The sequence below is a fragment of the Mycetomoellerius zeteki genome, unplaced genomic scaffold (genome assembly GCF_001594055.1).
Source record: "Mycetomoellerius zeteki isolate Tzet28-1 unplaced genomic scaffold, Tzet1.0 scaffold275, whole genome shotgun sequence".
NCBI classification, from domain to species: domain Eukaryota; kingdom Metazoa; phylum Arthropoda; class Insecta; order Hymenoptera; family Formicidae; genus Mycetomoellerius; species Mycetomoellerius zeteki.
In genome coordinates, this window is record NW_017257255.1 from 80,813 (window position 1) to 107,263 (window position 26,451).

Consider the following 26,451-nt stretch of genomic DNA (forward strand, 5'->3'; position numbering starts at 1 on the left):
GCAGCCAATTAAAAATGCTATGCCTTATTTTACCATCTAATTTGCTGCAGCAGCCAATCTTTTTTTTTCAGATAATATAAAAAAAGCTATAGATTAACAGGATCGCTACAACCGATTATCAAATAATTATTTTGATATGAAAACCTCAAAAAAGAGGTCATGAATAATCCAATATCCATAGAGGATCACATTAACAAAATGCCATGGTATTGTTTAAATTTGCATAACTCAAAATATATACAGTCAAATAAAATGTTAAATAGCAAATACATTCAAAAATACATATATTCATGTGATAATATGCTCAAGTTTAAAAAAAATGAGGGGAGAAATAGGTGTAATTAAATGCTAAAGTGTACCTCAGAAACGTTTCTAAATACTTGAAAGTAAAAATGCGTTATAATAAGTGCTGGTTATTGAGTATTGGTAATATTAGTATCATGATGTAACAGCGAGCTACTGAACTAATAATTCCATAAGTAATCATTAGGATTCGCTATATAATAGCGGAGATATTAAGGGAGACCACAATATATATACACTGGTCATAATACCATCTTCTCCTCTACATATATCATTGAGATTATGTATTTCCTTTCAAAATAATATCTACATATGTACACGCGGCAAAATATACAAATGATGTATCATCGCAATTATTATATGACATAAATTTAAAAGCTATTAAGTTTAATATTAATATTTCTATAAGTATAATAATACGCGTAATTATATGTATACGCGTCGTCCATTTAACAAATATTCTGGCTTTTTTCATCGAAGAATATAAATTTCTCTCAAATTGTATAATCAATTTAAGTGAAACTATACCAGAATGAACTTAAATGTTTACTTTGTAATTATAACATTTTTGAAATTTTTGTCTTATATGTAAATAATGTCTCAAAGCGAGAAACAAAATGTCTACGGAATAAAATTTTGTATATCGTAAAATCCCATACATATCTTCGAAACGTTGCGATAAAAATCAATGCGATTTTTTTTAGATTGTCGATTATAAATATCATATATGTATGATTTATATGTATGATTTATATCATATATGTATCATATATGTATCAGACTTGTCTTATATTTTATCAAATGTAAGAACCTCCTTAACCGACAAAGAAAAAAGAAAATTCTGCGTGAGATCAACATGTATTTGTTTGTTTCTTTAAAACACATTCAGTACGAAAGTATTGTGAAACATGACGTTTTGTTATTATTTTCATGTCTTCAAAAAAAAAAAGATTATTTTTATAATGTCCGTATTGTTTATTTTGTATTTAATTCATTTCATACACGCACACAATGACAATATACATACGTATGATCTAAATCTTAAATAGACCGAAATAGATATTCTTTTCTCGAGTAATCAAAACTAATAGCATTCGAGCTAATAGTATTCTCGTCGTGAACTATAAACCTCGTTCGGGAGACTTTTCGGATTCCTCCAGGACTGTATTTTCAGCTTGCGAAAGTGCAGATCAAATGCAGTAAGAGGAACATGAGTTCGCTCATGGAACGTCACCAGTTCTATTACAGTCGTCGGTCTACAGAAGAAGCCCAGAAAGGAGCACGCGAGATTAACGTGTGTCAAATACCACGAACCGCTTTGAAGTCGCTTGCACACAGTCTTGAACATTTTATTGCATCTCTAAAATTGTCAATACATTGACATGAAATAACAATTAGAATAATCATGATCATTGAATATCATAAGAAAGAAAAAAATCATGTATCACAATTGTAACGAACTTATATTATATAAATTTATCATTAAAACATATCGTGACGCATTAACTAAAGTGTATATAATAAAATTGCATGATGAAATCGAAGCTACATCAAAATTATATAATAAGTACTTGAATAACATTAACGAAAGCGCTCTTCGTTACCATTCGATTTTTTCAACTACACTGAATTTCTAATGTCTCGACTTTCAGCATCGATAATTCAGATAGGAAATTCACTTATCTCCCACTAGATTACTCATCATCCAACCATTGATACGACTTACCTCTAATCATAGCAATTAGCGTTTTGCAACCGTTGTGATACGTAGTTTGTTCGAAAGATAGCCGCCGTTTTAATCGCTCTGGAGAGCTATGGTTCATTAGTGCAAAGTGGCTTCAACGCGCACATTTGTTACGACGACATTCCACGGATATTTTATGCTCTTCGTGAACGCTCGGTTTAATCTTTGCCACGTCCCAAGTACTATTAAACAAAGCATCATACTATTACTTTCATTTTTGTTTATTCAAACGGTAATTTTATCAGTCAAGTCTATGATATTTATTTACACAAAAAGTCATTTTTACTATGAGATTTTATAACATTTTGTAAAATAACCGGAGCCTATATTAACTAAATTTTTCAATTTTTTCTAATTTTTTGCTAAGTTCAAAATTGAAAACTGATGGTCAGATTCAAAGGAAGAACCATTTCTAAAAAAATTTTATTAAAAAAACATTTTCAAATATTGACATGGATGTAGTGAAAAGTTTAAGAAGAAGTAGCACATTTATACGAGTATGATCTAAATATATGTTCCTCTCCTTTTCATAAAAAAAATGTTTAAAAAAATGGAAAATAAAATGTTTTATAAAATTTTTAAGACTTTTTATAAAACTTTTATGAGATTATAAGTTTATTGACATGTGAGAATACTCAAAATGAACTATTTTTTTTAATCGACTTATCTATTATACTTATGTTATTTATTTATTTCCATAATGACAATATTTAACAGATGAATTAGAATCCGTGGTCTGGAATAACATATATCAAGATAACGGTACAATCTGTGTGTATACACTCAGTATGCCTAAATTGGCCATACTGGTTCTATTTTACAAAACTTTCTCTTTTTGATGATAAACTAAACGTTACAACAAAAATATAAATTAAATACAGTATTATAAAATATAAATTATACAGAGTTACAATAAAATGAACTACGAAAGTTAATAACCTATCTCTTGGTAGTTATAGAAAAAGCAATTACTTACCTACGATACGAAATATTACATTATGACCACGATGTTTGGCATTTTCCTTTATTGACAATAACGGAATGAACAAACTTATCAATAAACTGATGCAATCGAGTCAGACGGACAATCTGCACGACTTACCAGTGCTATCTGTTAAATTCACTATAGCTGATGCTTTTCATTATTCACTGCGAGTACTGAAATTACGTAGTATATATAATATAATGTAAATTACAGATTTTCAGTTCTCTCAGTGAATAACGGAACGCAGCCTACGTAATTACACAAATGCAGCGAGTAAGGCATATTTGGTACTAGGTCTTATAGAATCCAGTTATTTTATTATTATTACACACACACGCACATATTTTTATTACAAAATTTTATATTGAAAGATATTTTTAAATCTTTTAAAAATTTGTAGATAGTTAATTCAACATTTGACTTAATTGTGATTAAATGTTAAAGTACTAAAAAATAATTATAAAATGCAAATACATACAAAACAACAAATAATTTAAAAAAGTCAATTAAAAAAAATTCAACCTATTCTCTCTCTCTCTCTCTCTCTCTCTCTCTCTCTCTCTCTCTCTCTCTCTATTTATATCTCTCTACTACCACTTACTGATTTCCATGATTCAAAATGGGATATCTGCATCTGACCTTAGACGATCTACTTTTCCGGTTCTCCTTGATAAAAACATCTTTAGTCATCAATGGACAATAATGCATATTCGATTTTTTGCGCCGAACGGATTTCTTAAGTGAAAAAAGTCGTGGCACGTAGGTCCTTGACGATGCGTTCATAATAGTGAATGGCGCAGTGGAACATCTTACCTGAGGAAAGGACGTTCGCAGAGGGACACATCTATAGATCATCTGTGAGAATGTGAAATGTTAGATAGACAATAGCGTTCCTTAAATTATTATGGTAATTTGAGATGTTTTACAAGGGTTTAGTTTGACGTACGTATTGTATATAAAGTGAGTTACCTAATTTGACTACCTACAATATCTCATCTGTTTTTGACAATACAAAAAAATATCATTTGTTTAAAAGGTTTTGAATATTATGATAAGAAAATAATTTTCTCAAGGACATATTTTTGAGATTTCAAAGTTATTATTATTTTTAAAAATAGAATTATATGATTTTTTTTCATAATATAATTTTTCATAATATAATTATTCTGCACATAAAAGTATTAAAATTAAATGTTAAGAAATGAAATATATAAATTAGTATTGGTGTAAAGGTATAATTAATCTAAAAAAAATACATAGTAATTAAACAAAAGAATTGTACAATTTGCAATATTCAATTACATATCTTTTTTGAAAAGCAACTATTGTATGTATTCTTTACACCAATTGATTCATCTCATTATTTTATGTATAAAAGTTTTAAGATGGCCATAAAAAAATAATTTGCGAAGAATAATTTATACTTTATGTTAAAATATGTCAAAATAAAGTATAATAAGTATCAATATATCTTGTAAACTTTATGTAATTTATTTCTTGATAATACTATTTTAATACCTACTTTACAAAAATGTGACCTTAAGAAAATTTTTTACTTATTATAATATATGTCTTTTTCAAATAAATAATGTTTTCCTCTGATATTATTTAAATTATTTTGTATCATTAAAAACAAATGAAATATTTTAGGTGGTCAAGTTAAATGACTCACCTTATATAATTTGAATAATTGAATAATTCATTTCAAATGATAAATTTTCAATCATGAATATTTCATTGAGATAAATGTTTGATGATGGTAGCAAATTTTCAATAGAGTATCATTAAAATATAGAATATAAATTAAATTTTCTGTTAGTGAAAAAAAATAATGTTCTGCTATATAATAATAACACTGTGATGTAACTTTTATTTTAGAAGCTTAGCATAAGTCAGATTATACAAGATAAACATACTCTAGTAATTAAAAAGGCCAATAGCACTTGTATAATGATCAAAGTAATAGTCATAACGTAAGCGACTATGACGATTCTAAGAAGAATGGGACTGATGATTTCTACACAGCCATTCACATTTATTGTTTTGTCATCTGTCATCTCTAAGTGCATGCAAGGTGCCGCAGCGCGCAAGTTGCAGCAGCTAAAAGGAACTCCAAGACCTCTATAGTCTTCGTCCGAAATTCTGTTTTGTTGCGCCATTTCCTCTCGAGATGCGTAATCTACTTTCTTGTCAAAAATATATTGTAAATGTTATATATAATATATACATATTTTTTTATTAATCTCTTTTTTCTCTCTTATCTCTCTAGTGAAAAAAAAAACTCTTTATACATATATGTGTATCTTAAAAAAATGTATTATCAAAAATATAATAGAAATGAAACAGTAAATTACAAAATACGCGCATCACTGTAAATATACATATACTTATCAGCAAAAATTTTCAACTTTTAAGAAAAAATTAAATAACGAGACAAATATTATTTTGGAACATTTCGCGACATAGACAGTAAATCAATAAAAAACAGACTGTTTATTCATCATCATTCGACGAATTAATAAAAACAGTCGGTTTATTCATTATCATTCGAAGAATCTTCTCAAATGTTTTCGTTATCTGCAAACGAGGCTGACGTGTAATATTGGAAAATTACCTGCCAGTCGAAGAGAAACCAATCAGTATAAGAGGAGTGACCGCAACATTGCAACACAAATTGAATCTCGTCAATCGCGTATTTATGTGACGCAGCAGTGGCATACAGATGCATGGAAGCGTTGAAAATATCGATTAAAGTTTCTTGTCTTACACTGATGTGATATCCTATCAAAGCTAATGTCGTTGTGTTCATAGCAATACATGTAATTATCATTATCAAAAGACACTTTAGCACCTGCCTAGTCTTTGAATGAAGATTCGATTTGCGCCTGCAAGAACGTATCCATCACAAATTATACGCAAAAAAATGTTAAAAAGAGTAATAAAAATTGTTGTAATAAAAAAATCTAATTAGTTAATATAATTTTATTTTTATTTCTAATTATTATTAATTAATATAATTTTATATAATTAACAATATAATATAAAGTAACATATTTTATATCTTATGTGATCAATAATATAATAATTAATAAACGATTGCGATACGTAATTGTTTTTCTGATTGATTCATCTTCAACATACAACTCGAAGGTATTTATATTTTAACTATAACCTGTGCTTTTTGTGTATTATCTTTGACTTTCTAATCGAAGAAGGATCAATTAGAAAAACAATTATATATTATCGTAGAGATTTTTTAATCACATTATTAATAAATATGTTATATTTTCAAGCGCACGTCTCACTCATTCATTCATCCTTGCGAGTAGACGAGCATTACCTGCGTATAGCGCGTACGGTGATAAGGGCGCACGGCAATCCCAGAGCCACGTCTACCAAGGCAAGGACGACCGGCTGGAAGCCACCTGCGATACGGATCACCTGCCATTCCGCAAATATCTCCAAGGCGATCACGAGGAGACGCTTCGCCTCGAAGATGGCCAGCGTGAAAGCTACGCCGTAACCGAACTTTACCTCCCATTCGCAGGTGCAACGTACTCTTTTGCGGTAAACCAGGCTGTGACCGTTTTCTGTCATTCAATGGTTGCACGACGCCGCGCCTATTTTTATTTTATGGATAATTCCGTTTTGTTATGTTATTTTTTCTCCCTCTAAGTGTCTCGCGTGTAAAATAATAGCTACAAAACGTACCTAAAAAATTCAAATATAATTAGATACGTTCAGACAGAGTGAATTATTACTGTATCGACGAAATAATTTTTAAGTTAATTATTAATCAAGTTAACTGAAAACATTCTGGAAAATTTATGGCATTTAATATAATTTTATATATACATTGTTCCTGCTATATTGTAAAATTTGTCTACAACTAGACACGTGTAACATTTTATATGTGTATTTAACTGAAAAAACAAGACTCCTGTGTGTAAATAAATAGTAATTGTTTAAAATTAACAATTACGAAATGATATTCTTTTATTCCACTGCTTGTCACTATTTGACGCTGATACCTTTGTACATGACATTATTTTGCAATGTCGAATTGTCACGGACGCATTGCAACTGCCGCATGTACACCGTTTATTACTCATCATTGTTACACATACCGGAAGAGGTATGTAAAGAAAAAAATTGTTTTGACGAGATACAATTACACGCGAAGGGGCTATAATTGACGTGTCGTGCAAATAGGTCGCGTTTGCATGTATATATATTACACGTGTCCTAAAGTCATTACCACACAATTGCGTAAATTATATACCATACATTCGTCTCAAAATATTGTCTAGAAATACTGCTTATTGATAGCGAGAAATTTCCATTTCTGATAAGCCTCATTTGTATATTTAATCATGATTTTATCAATTAATAAATATTTGTCAATAATTTAAAAAATGATTCAACATAATACAAAGGAGGAGAATTTAAAAATAGAGAAATAAAACAATTCCCGGTAGAAATAAAACGATTAAGAAAAAAGTTGTATTCTCCTTTTTAATATTATATAATAATAATATCATTATCCTTTATTACATCAATTATTATACAAGGATTATACAATTTAAAAAAGAAATCTATTTTTTACTTAATACAAAAAATAATATATCGAAGTATGATATGTAGAATTGTGTATGCAGATTTAGACTTAATTATAATATTTCGCTCAATATATCACATTTTAATACTTTATTAATGTTTAATGTTGAACAACATGAATTGAATAATCAGCGTAGCGATTGAAAGTCAAGATAAATTATGAAATTATTTAAGACAATTGATCTTCTGTTCTTTAAGAACATTCAGATAAAAACTTACCGATAAACATCGTGCACTAAAATGAGATAATGTCTTGAATCTTCAAATTGAATTTGTATGTTGTTTTGGTTATGATTATATTCATATAAAATATAATAAAATGTATAACGTGAAGATCACGTCTATAAGGTGATGCGCACTACATTGTCGCTTGGTCGATATCTCGAGATTAAAAAAGATGCAAAATGTGAATATTACATAAAATATTAATTAATTTATTGTTCGATTTACAGCTAAAATACATGTATAAATAGAATATTTTGAATCTATTAAAGTACTTATAGTATGATTTCAGAAGTTTAAGCAAACTTATGATGAATAATAATGAGAATGTATAAATGTATCTCGTATTAACACGTTTCATGCATGCTGGGCGAATTTGAAGTGACGTCGCGTATTTGTTAGATAATATATATTTTATAACAAGTTTTAGATTTTACAAAATAGAATATATATATGTGCATTTCCAAGTTATACAGAATGTAAATTAAACAAATGTAAATTTAACAATATGTTTTGTAAATAAAAATATCATGTATATAATTTACATTTTTACTTACAAAAATATTGTTATAATAGAATTGTTTAATTTACATTTTGTATATAAATTAAATTATTAAATATGTCATCATAATTTCCATCTGAATTTTTAGTAAATTAGAAATATGCCAAAAATTTTTTATTATCTATTACTCCAGGGTATTATTATATCCTAATTTCACAAAAATCCTGACGTGGTACGCAAATTTTGACGACGGTATCTATTACTTAATAAATAATCGTCGTTATTTAACTTTTCCCTTAGATGTTCGCAGTTTCTCCATTCTCTCCTCTTAACATTATTATTAATATATTCCTAAATAGAATAATCTTAATATTTAAATTAATTTCTCACATCAACGTATTTAAAAAACTTATCCATGGATCGTTTTTTTATTTATATAACGCATGCTATTACAACTTTTTATATCTATAACAAAATCAAATATATTAATTTTTTAAAGGAACACATAGATATTGATTGATTTTTTCAAAGTTTTTCTTTTACAGTAATCACTTTTATAACTTTCATTAGAATACTAGCAAATATACACAGACTATATCTAATTTTTAGTTTTTGATTAGTGATATCTTTTTACTTCAGTCGTTATTTTTTTTATAACCAATGTGAATACAGCAACTAGTAGTCCATACACTTATTAATACTTATTATACATATAATCAATGATCAATACGATTAGAAGACTGCCTTGTTATACTTTAACTTTACATAACTCAAAATGGGTACAGCCGAAAAAATATTAAATAGCAAAAAGATACTTATATTGATTCAAATATACTTATATATATGTATATATATTTATATGAATATATAATATATTCGTGTAATAATCCGCTCAAGTTTAAGTAGAATCAAGAAATATGCTTATATAATTAAATGCTAAAATGTACTTCAAAATGTTTCAAAACGCTTAAGAATAAAAATGCCTTATAATAAATACCGCATATAATAATAAGGCTATTGTGTATTGGCGTATTAATATCATTATGTATAACGCCAAAATATGCTTATAAGGCGCATGTTACGTGACATATAAATGCAACATTATTTATTTTGCATTATATAATGCGTGTTCAAATCTTTATTCGAATGTGCCATGTGAGATATTATCGAAATGTGCAAAATGTGAAAAGCTAAAATATATGTATGCAGTTAATAGAATAGATATTCCATTCAAGTAGAGTAGGTAGTCTAACAATGAATCAGTAGTACACTATGAACCATTGCGATATTTCGTAAATGCGACTTGCATTTGAACCCCTCCTCGGCTCCCCAGTCGGCTGGCAAATCGCGCCAAGGATGGCCATGTAATATCACATTTCAAGAATTTTGGGTTGCAAAGTAAATTTTTTTCGTAAGTTTTACGCATTTTTTATGTTTTTGTTGTTATATTATAGCTATCATTTTTTTTCATTGTGCAATAGTTTTGTGCGCACATTTGGCTTTATTATTCTGTAAGCAACTTTTTTTCTGTTGTATTATTTTACCACATTATTTTGGAGATTATTATGGAAAAGGTTAGATGGTCTACAATAAATCATTTTGATGTAGAGAACAGAGACCCAATACCGTTTAATTTACTGGTAACGCTATTACAGTTACAAAACTGAATATCGAAATAGTGGAATATCGTAATCGGCTATACCGAAATAATTTCAGTATTGAAATAATTTCATATATTGTTATGGTTATCGAATACCGTTATAATACCGATATTAATTCCTATATTATTATAATGCCAAATTTTTAGAAGTAGTCACATGAATCAATTTTTTAGCGAAATCAATTTTATTAAAATGTAGTTTATAAGAATAGAATGTAACAGGGAATATATGTATCATAGAATAATAATTATAACATATAACATAGAAGTAATAGTTTATAATATATAATTGGAAAGTAGTTTATAATATAGAATATTAATTCTCTCTGTCCTAGATATCTTAATTATATAGTGGCAAAATTTTAGAAATGGTTGCAACGGACTACGAGGATGTCATTGACTAATTCTTTTGAAAGATTAGATCTTAGCGGGGATAGAATGAATTTTAAAGCGGAGAATAGACGTTCCACGCTGATCTGTGTAGCCGGAGCGGCTAAAATAATCTTTGAGAGCTCATACAGTTCTGGCATCGTCAATTTTTTGTTTTCCCAAAGCTCCAAAATGCTCTCTTTGTAGGTTTTTAGTGGCTATTCTGCATGGCGTAAGAGTTTGGACAATACTTTTAATCTTTGTCCATGCTACTTGTGGCATATGAAGCTCTTCATTGGCCTCGCAGATATCACGGGGCTCCAGTAACCGCTCCAACATATCAACTGTTGAGTTCCACCGAGTCACGCAATCAATTATTGGTTTACGTCGCTTCATTGCTTTTAGCATCCCTTTTAATGTCGGCGTTTGTAATTTTTTCACTAATTTACGTGCATTCTCAATTGTTTCTCCCAGAGCGCAACTTTTGAAAGTATCACCTATATGACCAACTGTAAAATGTGCGCCTCACAGCTTATTGATCGTACACTGTACTCAGGAGAACTTATTACTACGGGATGACCAGCGTAGTTTCTCACATTCATTTCTGTGTCAGAAGAACCTTCCGCATCAGCGGAAAATTCATACGGTTCTGACAAAACTATATCAGAAAAATCATCTGATTCATTCCATGTTATCATGTGTGCGTCCGCATCGTCTTCATCAGAATGTTCTGTAACATCCTCCTCTTGAATAATATCTACGAACTGCTGGCTACCCAACAATTTTATCATTTTTTGCATATTGGACGCGTTATCTGTTGTTATGGTGTAAAGTTGATGGATAGATATGCCATACATATTCAATATGCTCAATATTTCTAATTTAAGAGCTTCCGCTGTATGACGTTCTGTCATTTCCACAACGGCAAGAGTTTTTAACACTATTTTCTTGTTGTATATGTACTGTAAATTTACATCTAAAAAGGAGCGGTCCATGCATGTATAAGCGCAATCAACTTTTAAGCTTACTAATTTACTTTCAACTTCTTTGGCAATTATATCACGAATGGATCGTGTCCGCTCAGTGACAGCTTTTTTTATTTTTACGGCATTGACGATAATAATTTTGTTTGTGCCAGAACCTGGAGGTATCATCTTAATAATGTTCTTGAATGCTATATCATCCATCAGAGCAAAAGGTCGTCCGTGCACAGTGACAAGATCCACACATTCGTGTACGACTCGCTCTTCACGTACGCATTTCCTGGGGCTTGCATCTGATGGATCATCAAAACAGGAGGACGTATCTTGGGAAGACTCACGTTTGTATTGCTCATTTTTCATCATAACAGTAGTATATTTATTTCCGTGATATTTCGAGAGGTGGGATAGCAGGTTTGTCACATGGTTGCCCTGTACAAATCATATTTGTTAATATTTGATAACGAAACCTGCGGAGACAGATTTTGAGCAGAGTGCTATCAATTTTTGATTGCAGAAAGACAACAAATTGTGCACAGAGTTTGTATTATCTGATATTGTCAGAAATATGACAAAACTTGCTAGACATGCTATAATGTCAGCAGATTAGTACCAGAAATTGAACAAAGTCCTGCAAAACCTGATGGCAGATTGAGAATAAATTGAGAGAATCAGAACCTGATACAAGCAGATTCTGCTCGGTTTCTACCACCAATCTGCTGACATAGCCTGTTAGCAGGCTTTGTCGACAGATCCATAGACAAATGCGGACACAGATGTCTATAATTTCATAATCCAAATCTGATCAAGTTTGCTGTCAATTTGACCTCAAATTGTTAACATTTTGCTATCAGGGTAGTTATCATTCTGAGGTATACGATGTACGATAATTCGTTATGTACCCTTACTTTCACATCTATTTTACAAATTGAGCAGTTGGACGTTCTCGCGATTCTGTCATAAACAAAATAGCCGTGGACAGCATTCACTTTTGGTCGACCCATTACGTTCTGCTGATTCAGACAATTTCACTTAACCGTCGATATAAAAGACCTTTAAGACAATTACAACCAATTGAAGCAAAATGAACCAATTTGCCAAAATCAGACAAGTAAACGAAGGTTTATTAAACTTTAAGGTTACTCACGCAACTGATCAGATTTAGGAAAAAAAAGCATGCCTATGATCAAATACAATCCGACAAACTTCTTAATTCTGAACGTTCGCGTTTTTTCGAGTGGTAACGGGGAAGCAGTAAGCGTGAACCTTGAAGTTTGCCGAGAAATCCTGCCAAGTCCATCACTATACTGGATTAACTCATACAATTCGTACTTAGCCGGAGTCACCAGTTTTTAATTTGTATTATTTGTAAACACTATATATTTGTACACTAAACTGACACTTTTTTATCATTGTAAACACAAATTTTACAAAGTGACAAATTATCCCTCGAATCATAATAATTATTTTATTTTGAAAATCAAACAATTTTATATGAATTTGATCCTTACTTGAACTAATCCGAGACAATAAATAAATAGTATTATTATTTAATAACGCTAATATAAAACCGATATTATTCGAATCGATATATATCCATATCGGTATCATATTTTACCAGTATTTTATCATTTCGGTTTGCCATACCGGTATGAAAAAAAAACAGAAAGAATATCAATATTATTTCGGTACTTCGTTACCGGTATAGATTTCTGATTTAATAATGCTGATATCAATATAAAACTGGTATTATACCGGTATTTGAATCGATATATATCCATATCGGTATCATATTTTACCAGTATTTTATCATTTCGGTTTGCCATACCGGTATGAAAAAAAAACAGAAAGAGTATCAATATTATTTCGGTACTTCGTTACCGGTATAGGTCTCTGATAGTGAACAATGAACCATGGAACATAACCTTTTTTACGATAACCTTCAAAATAATAATTCATTGTGGTAATTATTTAGAATACGGACCTTCTCCCCTTTCATCTAAAATCTTAATATATTCATTCGCGTTTTTACTCAAAACGAAAGAATCTGGCAGAAAAACGCGGCGGTCGGCCTCGTGAATCCTTATCATCTCATAATTATCTATTTTCTAAATAAACATGTTAAAATATAACAAAACTAAAATAATTCCAACAATTCACAGTATATAACATTCGGTTCATTATTAAAAATAGCATGGTTCATTGTGTGTGTATGTACACACTCCTTATACACAATGAACCACTTCCCATTTTTTGAAATAATCGAAATTGTTTGGCTAAATTTAAATAACTTAAGAGTTATTGTTTACAGTATGCGCAGCCAACTAAAACATAAATTGTATGCCAAAACTCAGATCTTCAACTCAATAAATGAGAGAGGTATAAACCTCTGAAATTTACATGGTTCATTGTTGGATCACTTACCCTACTTATATTACAAGTTCGGAAGCTCAAACGAATTTTTCATTCTAAAAACAATGATTTATAGCATAAGAAAGCGCAGGTAATATACAAATATAAAAATATATTTATAAGCATATAATATTTATATTATCTGGAAATCATTCTAACATTACTAATCATCAATTAAGCATTACTTTGAATATTTCTTTCATTTTCGGATTATAGATTAAAAGCTCTAAAATAGTAATTAACTAGAATTATTATAATTATTGTAATTACACTAGTTTTATTATAATATATGTTTTATTAGCTATGTTGATGAACGCCACATTTAAACTTATTCTATAAAATCGCGAAATGAAATATTGTTTATTTTTTTCAAAATCAATAATTTTTGCCTAACATGATTGCATGCATATTATTTTGTCTTCTTTTTCTTTGTAAGAATATTTCACTTCGCGGCAAATTAATATTTGGTACAGGCACATGTAATGACGAATTAATTATGCATGCATAATCGCCTTTATATAGATTTTTCTTTTACTGAATCACATCTTAATCTGATATCTTATGTTCTTCGATTAAATTCTCAATCTAAACGATAATTAAATATGTTGACTTTTGCGTATTCTTTCCCGAATTTCCAATAAGCCGTATAAGAAAAATTTTTTATACGAGAAATTGACAAACGCATAAAACTATTAAAAATTGCACGAAAGAATGGAGACCACCAAGCATCAGGTCGCAATAAGTATTTCAACACAAAGTATTGCATGTTGAACAGATACCAGCTGTAAAACGGCATAGATGAAGTATCTGAAAATATATTATTATATATATAAATGATTTAAACCTGTTTGATCTGTTTCTCTACCAATGTAGATTAATTTTAATCTCGGCAAGTTTAACGGGCAAGCAACACTTATACCGATCGAAATAACATGCTTCGTCTGACAAAAAAATTTAGAAATATCGAAGAAGTAAGAAAATGACTTGATGAATTTACTGCAAGTAGAGATCAAGCTTTCTATTGAGCCGGAATCTATAACTTGCCTAAAAAGTGGAAAAAAGTAGTCAAAATAATAAGGATTATTTTCATGACTAAATTATGTCGATATGTTTTGACAATGGATACTAAATTTCATATTATAAAAAAAATAACGGATTATTTGTACATCTAAAACTTTGATATGAAAATCTCGAAAAAGAGACCGTATTATCAATATCAATACGCTTGAGCAATGAGCTGCATTAGTAAAATGCCATGTTATTGTTTAACTCTGCATAACTCGAAATATGTACAGCTGAATAAAATGTTAAATAATGAACAAAATACACTCAAATATACATAATATGCATGTAATAATAATATGCTCAAGTTTAAAGAAATCAAGAAGCAGATATAATTAAATGCTTATTTTCCAAATGTTTCGAAATGCTCGAAAATAGAAATACATTGTAACAAATGTCATTATAACAAGGCGTGTGTATTGGCATATTAGGGCCATTGTGAATAACGCTAATATGCCTACAAGGTCTATATTATCACCGTCTTATTGATGTATATATTATTTATCGTATGTAAATACATATATAATGATATGTACATAAATACATATGTAGTCTCTTACGTTCAAAATTAATACAGTTTACTTGAACTATATCGGCCAAAAAGAAAACCTAAAAAAATATTTCTAAAGAATCTAAATATGTTGAAAAAACTTATTTTAACTACGTTAAAAAATTGCGTTTTTACTAGTCATATATTGTAGTTTTTAATTTTTATCAGTTTCGTGTGAAGAGTTTACTCTTATTAAATTACCTATTTCGATGGAATGATTATTGTTGCGCGTAGTCGAAGAAGCCAAATGAAGTGTGAAGGCAGTGAACGCTAGTGGTTCAATACCAAAACTGATGGGCCAGAGACTCTGCAACAGCACAGTACCCATCTGATCAAAATGTTCGTTCTTATTTCTATTTGCTAGGCGAGGAACGAAAACCTCTTCTAGTATCCTTTGACAAAGAGCACGAGTTTCTTCCAGAGTACCCGCGCAGATATTGAATCTACAAACAAATTTTCTTAAATTATGTAAATGGATTTGAGTGCATATTTGATCAAGAATTTAAATATGTCTTTGATAAACTATTTCACTAAAATATTTAAACAGAACTGAAATAAAATTAGGCTCAGAGAACAAATCAAACAAATAATAATAAACACTACTACATGCAACAGAAGATAAATATGTGGGTACAAACTTGTCGTCCATCCCAAGCATACTACCAATGACCCTCCAGAGATGTATTACACCTTCCATTTCCTCAGGAGTGGCACTTATTCCTAGGTATTTCTCACTCACGATAATAAATCCGATAAATCCAAACTGGGCGAGTGCCATATCCAATTGCGTTGGTTTATGAACTCCAGCCTCGGTGCTTCTTCTGAACGCAATACAGTGCTTTCGACGTACAATTTTTAGGGATTTTAAAAATCTATAATTATTATATATGTATAATAAGCAAATGTGTACATGATACGTACACTGCGGAAATAAAAATTAAATTTTTTGTATTATGTTCTAATGCATAATAAGAATTTTTTTAAATAACTATATGTAATTAATATATGAATTATTTTACATATATTATTATATATATTAATTAATATTGAAAACAAATTAACACAATTATTTACAATGTATTTCAATTATAAGGGTAAAAAAGAGTTAATAAACAGCACAGTAACAGTGCGAAATAAAAAACAATGTAAAATAATTTTCAACTTCCTTATATCATTACAAGATGATCGGACGTTTCGACTTCTTTTAAGTCATCTTTAGTAATATCAATAACATTTTTTAATTTACATGTGCTCAGTATCCAAAGAAATTTCTTAGTATGTAATAAGTTAAGATCTTTTTTAATTATCATAATTGAGAAGTAAAATGTCTAACAAGATCTAATTTTCAAATTAGTTTTACACTCCTCAATCATGTTAATTAGAAAAAGTCTTACTCACTGCATACCGAAAAATTTCTGTGGATACTAATACTAAGCACATGTAAACAAAAAAATATCACTGAATAATGATATCGCTGAAGAAGACTTAAGTAAACCGAAACATTCGATCATTTTACAATGATGTAAGGAAGCGGTAAATATATTTGTTGTCAAATATATTATTAAAATATTATATGTTATTAAAATGGTAGTGTTCAAGAATCTTAAGTCTTTATCTCCCTGTTTCTTTAATCTCCCTGTTATCAATTTCAATTGTAAATTGGAATCTTCCACGAAAAGAATTAAATTGTTTAAATAATGTGTCAACAGCTGAAATGGAAAAAGCAGTGACAATGTTATCCACGTATTTAAAATAGAAAGAAATCGGCAGATCAACTCTCTCAAAAACCTAACTTTTCAAATCTTGCATAACAAGATATATATGACCGGTGATAAAGGGGACTTCATAAGTCCCAAATGTTTGCTTATAAGTACATTTATCAAAAATACAAAAAATATTATATATATAATATATAAAATCTATATATTATATAATATTGTATATAATATATAATATATATATACAATTGATATTAATAACATTATTAATAGTTATTGATTAATAACTATTAATGAAACTTGGATCCACTACTTCACTCCTGAGACGAAAAAACAGTCAAAACAATGGATTACATCCGTAGAAGCCTATTTTGCAGAGCAAGACGCCAACTATTATTTGAATAGATTGAAGAGATAGGAGCATCGCTGGGAAAAGTGTATCTACTTAAAAGGAAACTATGTTGAAAAATAAAACCGAATTTGACCGAAAAAATACTTATTTCTATGTTATATATAGTTATATTTTCTATGTTAGGCTCAACTTTTCAATACTTTTTAATGCTACTTTCATTCTTAAGATTTTAGGTACTGTTTCTTTCGCAGTATTTTTTAAATATAATAATATTTTTGTTTTCTTTTATTTGAATCTTACTCATTTGGTTTGCCGTTGGGATCCTTTTCATGCCATACACATGTATGAAGCACCGTCTCTGCATATCTGCGATACGCCAAACAAGGAGTACCGCTTTTTTTGGTAAACATAACTACATCCAATATGGTTGAAATAGCTAGAAGGGACACAAGGCCGCAAAGTTTTGCAATCATCATGGAGAACAAATTATTATGAAAGGTTTGCTGTCCCAACCGAAATTTCTTCTCATCATAAAAGGGCGGTATTTCTGGTTTCATGTTGTTGAAGTCCATTATATTTTTAGGGCCTTCGTTGAGAATAATTTGCAGTCGTTTTTCCACTTCATCTGAAAATTCGAATTTTTAAATAAAATTGTAAACAATTTAGAAAATTCGCTTTTCAGAATTTTATTTATGTAATGTAATAATATAACATCTTTAGCAGATAAGCTCAAATTATTTATTTTACATCCTTAATATTTATTTTTTTAATTTAATATGTCCTTTTTGTAGATAGAAATTATTTAGATTACTATTATTTATTCATTTAGAATGTTTATTTTTTCTTAAAGAATGTTTGAAAAGGATACCTTGATGAATTATTTAAAAAAAATATCTTTAAAGTATTCTTTCTAAAGATTAAAATCATATTTTGTTGCTTCGAATTTTTATGTTAATTTTTCTTTTTATCGTCAACTCCATATTTTTTCGACTAAAATGATGCTCTAAAAGGAATCTTTGCTCAAATCACCCATTGTGCAGCACAATTGGGAATTTCCAAAACCATATATGCTTCGCACAGAACAAGAGGACACATGTAATGCTGTCGTGCGAGCAATCGTAAGAACTGATCGTACATGTTTCGCATGTATAAATGCCCAAATCAACGTTAACATCTGTGCGTGCGAACGTGAATGAAATTTGGAAAATTTCGTGAGTTTTAACAATTTCACATAATATATGTCCTATGTAATTTATATTGACAAGGCGTTCACATAACAATTGATAATAATATGAGCTAATCGACCTATTGATGTGACAAAAATAATTAATGAGTTCATAATCGTAATTGTATTTTATACTAATAATTAAAAATATTTAATATTAATAACATTATCATTTATATGTATATGTAGAGTATAAAGCGGGATAATTTAAATAAATAGATTACAAAAATTTTTAAATTGTATAAAAGACTGAGATCGCACAGTGTATTCAATCAAATATACAAAACATACAAGACACTATTGATGCACATTACGTACGTCAGAATACGTGAGAAGAATTAAATGAAGGATCGTATCACTGCAATGATCATTTTGTGGTATATTGTTTTTAATTATGATCGACTTTATTTGGTCACAATACCCTCGAGATGACCAATATTTATTTTCAAAATATTTTATATATACATATATATATAATAAATAATTTTTATTTACGTATTTGGATCATAACGATTAATATAGTTACGCACTTTTTACCTTTGTTTGTCGGTTTTATTGAAACAGTATATATTAATAAGGCATTGATAAAGGCAAGGATTCAAAAAAGACTTGAAATTAAAAAAAAATACAATAAAACTTTCTAATATGAAAACATGAAATTAAAAGGATATTCTAAAAACGACGAACAAATCGAGTATTTGCAAATATTTAGCTAATACAATTCGCGAACTGTTTTTCAGTAAATACGCATAATGGGAAACAATGTGCTATTACAAGCAAGATGCATTTTAATATTTTAAAATATTGAAATAGGAAACTATCTATTTAACCATGTTTTATTCGATAAAATGCAAGCAAATTAAGTTAAAAGTTTGTTCTCTACGAGCAGTTGATGAGAACTGGACTTTGAGGAGATTGAATTGAGAGGGATCTATGTATAAATAAAAGAAGTGACATTTTTTAAATAATAGCCAATAACACGTCGTGATCTGATATTTAAAAATTAACTAATGAAGTTTTTAAAAAGAAAGAAAGAGTGAATACATATAATGATCTGTTTGGATAATAACTGAGATAATAATATTTAGATAATGATAGTTGAGGATTAATATATGATATAATGATCTGTTTAGATACGGTTGTAGATAATAGTAGGATAATAACTAATTGTAGATAAAAAATCTAGAAAAGAATCTTATTTAAAAAAGGATAAATAAATCATAGATTAAGAATTGTAAACAGATAGCAGAATCAAGATTTATTATAGGGTGTAGTGTACTGTGTATATTGGTTTAATTACAATTGTTTGTAAAGAAACATGTTTGCAAAAAAATTAAAACGAGTTGCGGCATAATAATGCGCATGCAAGAGAGATGCTAAAGACATTAGAAATAAATAGAGACAAAGAGATTATGTTAAGGAATACCATTTAAGATGTACCATTATATTATTTTTTTTTTAAAGAATTTTTTTTTAAATAGATACGGCGCTCAAGTGTGCTTTTTTCTTATTCTAAACATTCGAAGCATTCCCAGTGAGAAATGACAATGGAATCGATGTCGAATCGATGTCGATTCGACATTGATTCCATTGTTATTTCTCACTGAGTTAAAGGATTTAATCTCAGCAGAATACAAATCATTATGACTTCAAATAATGATGTTAAAATGACTTTAAAATGATCACTAAAAGTTACTTTTCAATCATTCACGGTTCATTTTAATGTCATTATTTTGATGTTACCGTGACTTGTTAATTTTGCTTAGGAAGTGGTCTAAGACTGAACTACTTCTTAATACATTAGTTAAATAAAAATCTTTTAAAATATTATTTAAAGTATTTATCTATTAAACTTGCATAATACCTTATTTTATGAAAAGATTGCAACGTAAGATTTATACAGTATTTTTACTTGATATATTTTTAAAGTCAATTATTTTAATTTCTTTTTAACATGGAATTAAATATACAATAAACTTTATACATATACAATAACAATAATCTTTATTAAAGGTACCCTGTAACTTTCAAATAATTCCTACTGATCTCAAATAATAAGTTTTAATTAAAAAGTGTTATGTAGACTTTTTTTTATAGATTAATTAGACAAATTAGAGCTTATTAATTGATGTCTTTATGGAAGTTTCAAAAAGTGAAAATTTGATGATAAAAAGTTGTTTAATCGGTCAGTTCTTACATTAATGCTATTTCTTCTAATACGGTAAATACTGCAGCAAGAAGTATAAATGGCAAATCTAAGTCGAGGTCACAACATTCTCTTCACATTTTCTTTAGACATATTTATTTTCTCATTAGTGCTGAATAACAATAAAAAAGAAAATTTAAACTTTTTTCACTATCTCTGCTTTATATTATCAATATATTTTTATTATTATTATTATTATAAGATTTCTTTTACTTATATAATTAAATTTAATATTATTACTTTTTACATTATTTATGCAAAGTTTTATATTTTCACATATTTTATTATTATATTTTTACAATTAGCATTATTATTTACAATAATTGTATCCACAATCTTCTTGTTACAATATTTACCCATAATTTCTGTATTTGCGCATATGTTTTATTATTACTATCATTATTACTTAATTTATATTAATTGTAAAAGGATTCAGGCTTTTGTAAGCAACATTATTGCTTATATCTCATCTTTTTTGTAAGATGATGCTTTCTAATACTTTATTTTTATATAAAACGATTCTTATTTCTGGTTCAAAATTATTATATTTGGAAAATTCTATAAATAATTATATTAATAGTATGTATTTTTTGAAATCTCCCGATTATATTATTTAATTAACTTTTGATCACAAATCATAAAAATTTATACCATCTTTCTGATTATTTTTTTACAGTTAATAATACAAATTATGCATTGTTCAAATAAAAGTATAACTTTTAAAATTTTATTAACATTTTGAGAATCTAATTATTATTGATAAGAAACTTTCATTAATATATAAATGTAATATTGTCGCCGCGTGCCATCACTTAACATTCTTCTTTAATATGTTTCGAGATAGAAATATTATATAATGTATACCTCAATATATGAAAGCTCTATAGACATTGTAAATACCTATGATTTCTAAACATTGTGAAATTCTCGTATGTTTCATTGAGAGCGTGTCCTTGAAGAAGTACGTATGCTGTTACCAGTGTTGGGTAGTATCTCTATACATGTATCTAGATACTTGCATAAAGATACATTTTGTGTATCTAACCTGTATCTGAGGTACATTCAAATTCGAGTATTTGTATCTGTATCTAGATAAAAAAACACAGCATCTGAACTGATTTTTTTCAAATGCATTTTTCAGATACATTTCCTCAGCGTAGTCACATCCAGTAGTTCCATTTTGTGTATGATTGTTGATTGATCCCATTCCGCAGAAAAAAAGCAGCTTTGCTGTTGCAAAATTCTATAACATGATTAGTCTTTCCCTTAGTTCCTCACTGAATCTAAATACAAAATCAGTCATGTTAAAGAATTTTACAGTTACACAACTGCTTTGTCTGCTGAATGCAATCAGTGATCTTAGATTGTGGAATTCCTAACGCATGTATAGTTAAGCTGGAAACACAATGTTTGAAACATTTTTAGTTTATAAAACTATGATCAATAATGATGAATAATATCGTCTTATAATTCTTATTCTAAATCGTTTTACGATAATTATAAATTTTTTCAATTATCTAATGTAACAAAAATGAATGAATATGTGATTCATTTAATAATTAATACATTTTTTACACATTACCATTATTACAATAAAATTAATGTAAGAGTATTTAAAATGTATCTGAAAATACTTTCAAAGTATCTGATATCTGTACATATATACATTTTAATATGTGTATCTATATCTGTATTTAGATAAATGTAACTATATCTGTATCTAGATAGATTTTAAGAGTATTTTACCCATCACTAGCTGTTACTTGTAATATGCACAATATACTGTATACTGCATATTTTACTATAATATTTTTATATGTATATGTATACATTGCTCTTTAATTATATTTTATTATATTTATTTACATATATTTTGCATTTCTTACAGTTTTCTAATGTCTGTCTTATATATAAATGTATTCCAGTATATGTATATATAGCCAAAATTTATTTAGTGTAATACATTATTTTAGAGTTTCTTATAGTATTGAAAATACTTAATATTATTTTTAGTATTATACTTATTTAGTATTATACTTTAAGTGCAAATATGTATGAAAATTTACTTTTTTTAAGTAATAATTATAAGCGAAATTGAAAATGAATAAGAATAAATAAAATAAAAAAAAGTATTCTATTTCGTTTAAAAGTAACTCGTTACCATTATGCCAATATTACTTAAAATACCATATTACTTAAAAAGTAATTATTCATTTACATTATTTTTTATTATTTTTCTTATTCTTATTATTTTATATTATATTTTTGTAATTTTGTTGTTGTACTAAGATAAAATTAAACAAAAAATTACTTTTTTAGCATTGTTTGTCAAAATATTAATAAAAGCAGTAAAATTTTATACATATTTTAAATTCACAAAATAATAAAATATTAAAGAAAACTTTTGATACGTCAAATGCAAATTAATAAATGTTTATATTTATTAAATTTATAAATACAATCAAATGTATATTTTTATATAGTTTATTTTATGCTTACAAATTTTAATATAATAAAAAAATTATTATCTGGATCATGAAATATAAATTTAATTTACAGTATTTTTATTCAATTTTTTTTAGAAACTTGTGTAAGTTTAATTTAATGTCAACACTATTTGATTAAAAAATTTCAATTTTAAAAATTGTTGGAACTTTTTTTTTAAAATTTAGTTAATGTTGTTTACCAGTCAAAATAAAAAATCTTTATAATTATCATTATTTACGGATGGGAAACTTTTAACTTGGCAGCTTTTTTAGATAGTTTTCAGCATAGAAAAACTTTATTAATCAGTTTACTGTAATGATTCATATATGAGTGAAAATAAAATATTACAACCGAGGAGGTACTCACTTACGAAAGTGATTTCTTATTTCTTGTATTTCAACGTGATTTCAAAGTGATTCCATATGTTTTCCGAAAGAAAGTCGAGACGCGCAACCGAGCATACGACGATGCTTTTTTGTTTGATTTCAAATGATTTCTTGATTTTAATGAGGAATGCTTGACTGCCTCATTTACTATATTTCTCGTTGATTTCGTAAGTGAGTAACCTCTCGGTCACAACAACAACTTTATATATTTTTTGGCCGCTATATTGGATCTACTATTTTGAATTTTGGAATTTTGACTCAAGATTTATCACTAATGATCGGAAAAAGCTCTTATAGATAAACTTCCAGAATACGAAATTATTCGCTTTTACTAGTTTTGATACAAAAAAACATTAATTTTAGGTTCTATTTATCAATGAACTTATTAATGTTAAGATCTATAATATTAAGATACATTGTACAATAGAAAAAAATTTATTTAAAAAATAAATTCATTTATATTATACATATAATGATATCTAAATTAAAACACCAGACAAGTTAATTTAAATTAACAGATCTGATTAACTAGTTTATATTACAATTGAGTGAAAGAAAACTACATCTCTTTCGTGCAAAATACTGACCTGTCAGGGCACTATTATTCGAAAAATCGTTAATCATTTTGGTCATTTTACGTCCACATCAGAGCACTGCGTTATAAATAAATAACAATGATCCACCTGTAAAGGCAAGCAATTTGATTCGAAGGAAATGACAGCACTGACGAACAAAACTAGTCAAGATGATATTTAAAGCGTGGTCCTGCGTGTGAGATGTATATACCGCGAATGTTTCAACCGCACTGACTGTATTCTGGTTTACTACAGGAACTTGTTCGCACATCTTCTGGAGAAAGGAGCCCCTTCCACATCTTACTTTTTCCTTTCCAAATCGGAACATCGGCGATACTTTTCTACTTGAGCAAGCCATAGTTTTGCAACGGAAGTAGTATTCCCTATTATTCCAAAAAGAGATGCGTTGGATTTTCTTTTCGTTAATCATCTTTTTCTCTTTTTCTGTTTCCTCCTTCTTGTCTCTTTCTCTTTTTAACTCTCTGAATCATCGCTCTGATATCTTTAATTTTTAAAATTATATTTTTAACTATCGCAATTTACATATTTTAAATCACATGATAAAATTCACTTGTAACGTAAGTTTAGTTTGTCAAAGTTTTGAAAGTTACATGTTAAAGTTCCGTGGCGTGCTGCATGAGGAAAAGGAAAATAAAATAGAAAAGATGATTAAGACTGCGCAACAGTGTTCTTCTAATCATTTATTTTAACACACTCGTTATAGCGCGACGTGCAAATGCAACATTATTTGTTTTTGCGTTATATAATGCGTGTCCAAATCTATTTTCGAATGCGCAAAGTAAGAGCGACGCGTGATATCACGTCGCTTTCACATTGAGAAACGAAAGATCTTCCTGATCGAATGTAACAGTCGCCCGGATGCACTCGCGAATTGTTCCTAATTTCGTGACATTTTCATCACTTTCAATTCCTCGAAGGGAAGACGATTGCATCTTTACACTTGCGTCCACCGCACTAACGACGCTCGCGCAAATTATACTATTTGTCACCGGAAAAGCCCGCGTCACTGTTTCAAATTGATCAGTGGCAGATGGTCGACAAAACTGACTTTGCTTCATGAGAATGTACGATGCGTCTAGCTGGTGAGAGTCAATTGCACGCCTCGTTTGGCATAGACTGGAAAGGGAAAGTCCTGCTTTGCTTGGTTCTTCTCAATGTGGAATATTTTTACGCAGCACGAAGCTCCAAAATAGTCTGTCACGATAGTGATAGATTGCGGTCAAAGAGCACTCTATAATCAGCTTTAACCTATTCTGTCCTCGTATTTATTTGTCTAATGAACAATAAAAATAGAACAGATACAGTAGTACTATTGGCATCGCGCTCCGCTATAGCTATAATAAAGTAAAATAAAATGAGCGCGAGCGTGGTGTAGATACATCGTTCTGCTACACTAGAGATCTCGGCACTTTGATCCCAGGCAGAATCGAAAATTTTCGTACGGTCGTAGTTTCTCTCGGAAGGTAATGACAAACCACCGAGTGGTATACTTGCCCAGGCAACCTTTCCACATAAAATTGCCATTTTCGGAATCGACATTTAAACTATAAGTAATCAACGTGCACGCACAGTTTATGAGAGAAAGACGTCTACGCGTTGGTGACAACGAATGGCACTTGAAAAAAAAAACAAATAAAATAAAAGCACAAGTACATTGAAGAAAAGATTGGTTACTGCAGCAATTTAGATGGTAAAATATGACATAGCATTTTTAATTGGCAGTAGTAGCCAATTTTTGAATAAAATCAATTAGTCAAATTCAAATCGAATTTTTACCAAAAACTTTATTGATTTATAAAATCCTACGTCATACTAGTTTTTAGCGTTTAGGAAAAGTGTATAAAGTTGCAAGTTGATCAATATATACTCACGATATACTCACGCGTTTAAAGTTTTACATTCAGTTGTTGTACCTATTACGGCACGGTTCGGGATCCACAAGGAACTTTGGGAGAGAGCCAATTATAGTCTTAGTAGTTTTAGATAAAATATAACGTTCACTTTATTCTCACTAAACACAAGTGGTTTTCATTTAGAGTTCACAAATCCACTTAACGATATTCGCATCGCGGTAG

At 28.8% G+C, this 26,451-nt stretch overlaps 3 protein-coding genes across 4 annotated transcripts; all 3 read right to left on the minus strand.

Annotated features, from left to right (window-relative positions):
• Window positions 1–2,036: 2,036 nt before the first annotated feature.
• LOC108724114 (uncharacterized) lies at window positions 2,037–7,926 on the minus strand. 2 transcript variants are annotated; one of them, XM_018450290.1, is made up of 6 exons: window positions 7,869–7,926; window positions 6,373–6,743; window positions 5,647–5,917; window positions 4,949–5,218; window positions 3,634–3,887; window positions 2,037–2,229 (listed from the first exon to the last, which is right to left on the minus strand). In XM_018450290.1, the coding sequence occupies exons 2-6, from the start codon at window positions 6,627–6,629 to the stop codon at window positions 2,142–2,144; spliced, it is 1,140 nt and encodes a 379-aa protein (XP_018305792.1). In that variant the 5' UTR covers window positions 6,630–6,743; window positions 7,869–7,926; the 3' UTR covers window positions 2,037–2,141. The 2 variants fall into 2 exon arrangements, with proteins under 2 accessions (XP_018305792.1, XP_018305791.1); XM_018450289.1 differs by lacking the exon at window positions 7,869–7,926 and having other exon boundaries at window positions 6,373–6,784.
• Window positions 7,927–10,546: 2,620 nt separating this feature from the next.
• On the minus strand, window positions 10,547–12,525 carry LOC108724101 (uncharacterized). The gene is made up of 3 exons (XM_018450275.1): window positions 12,291–12,525; window positions 10,955–11,814; window positions 10,547–10,883 (listed from the first exon to the last, which is right to left on the minus strand). The coding sequence occupies exons 1-3, from the start codon at window positions 12,384–12,386 to the stop codon at window positions 10,547–10,549; spliced, it is 1,293 nt and encodes a 430-aa protein (XP_018305777.1). The 5' UTR covers window positions 12,387–12,525.
• Window positions 12,526–14,194: 1,669 nt separating this feature from the next.
• Window positions 14,195–24,800, minus strand: LOC108724112 (uncharacterized). The gene is made up of 5 exons (XM_018450286.1): window positions 24,368–24,800; window positions 17,777–18,101; window positions 16,045–16,278; window positions 15,608–15,849; window positions 14,195–14,601 (listed from the first exon to the last, which is right to left on the minus strand). Exons 1-5 carry the CDS (start codon window positions 24,411–24,413, stop codon window positions 14,375–14,377), a joined length of 1,074 nt encoding a protein of 357 aa, XP_018305788.1. The 5' UTR covers window positions 24,414–24,800; the 3' UTR covers window positions 14,195–14,374.
• Between the last annotated feature and the right edge of the window lie 1,651 nt (window positions 24,801–26,451).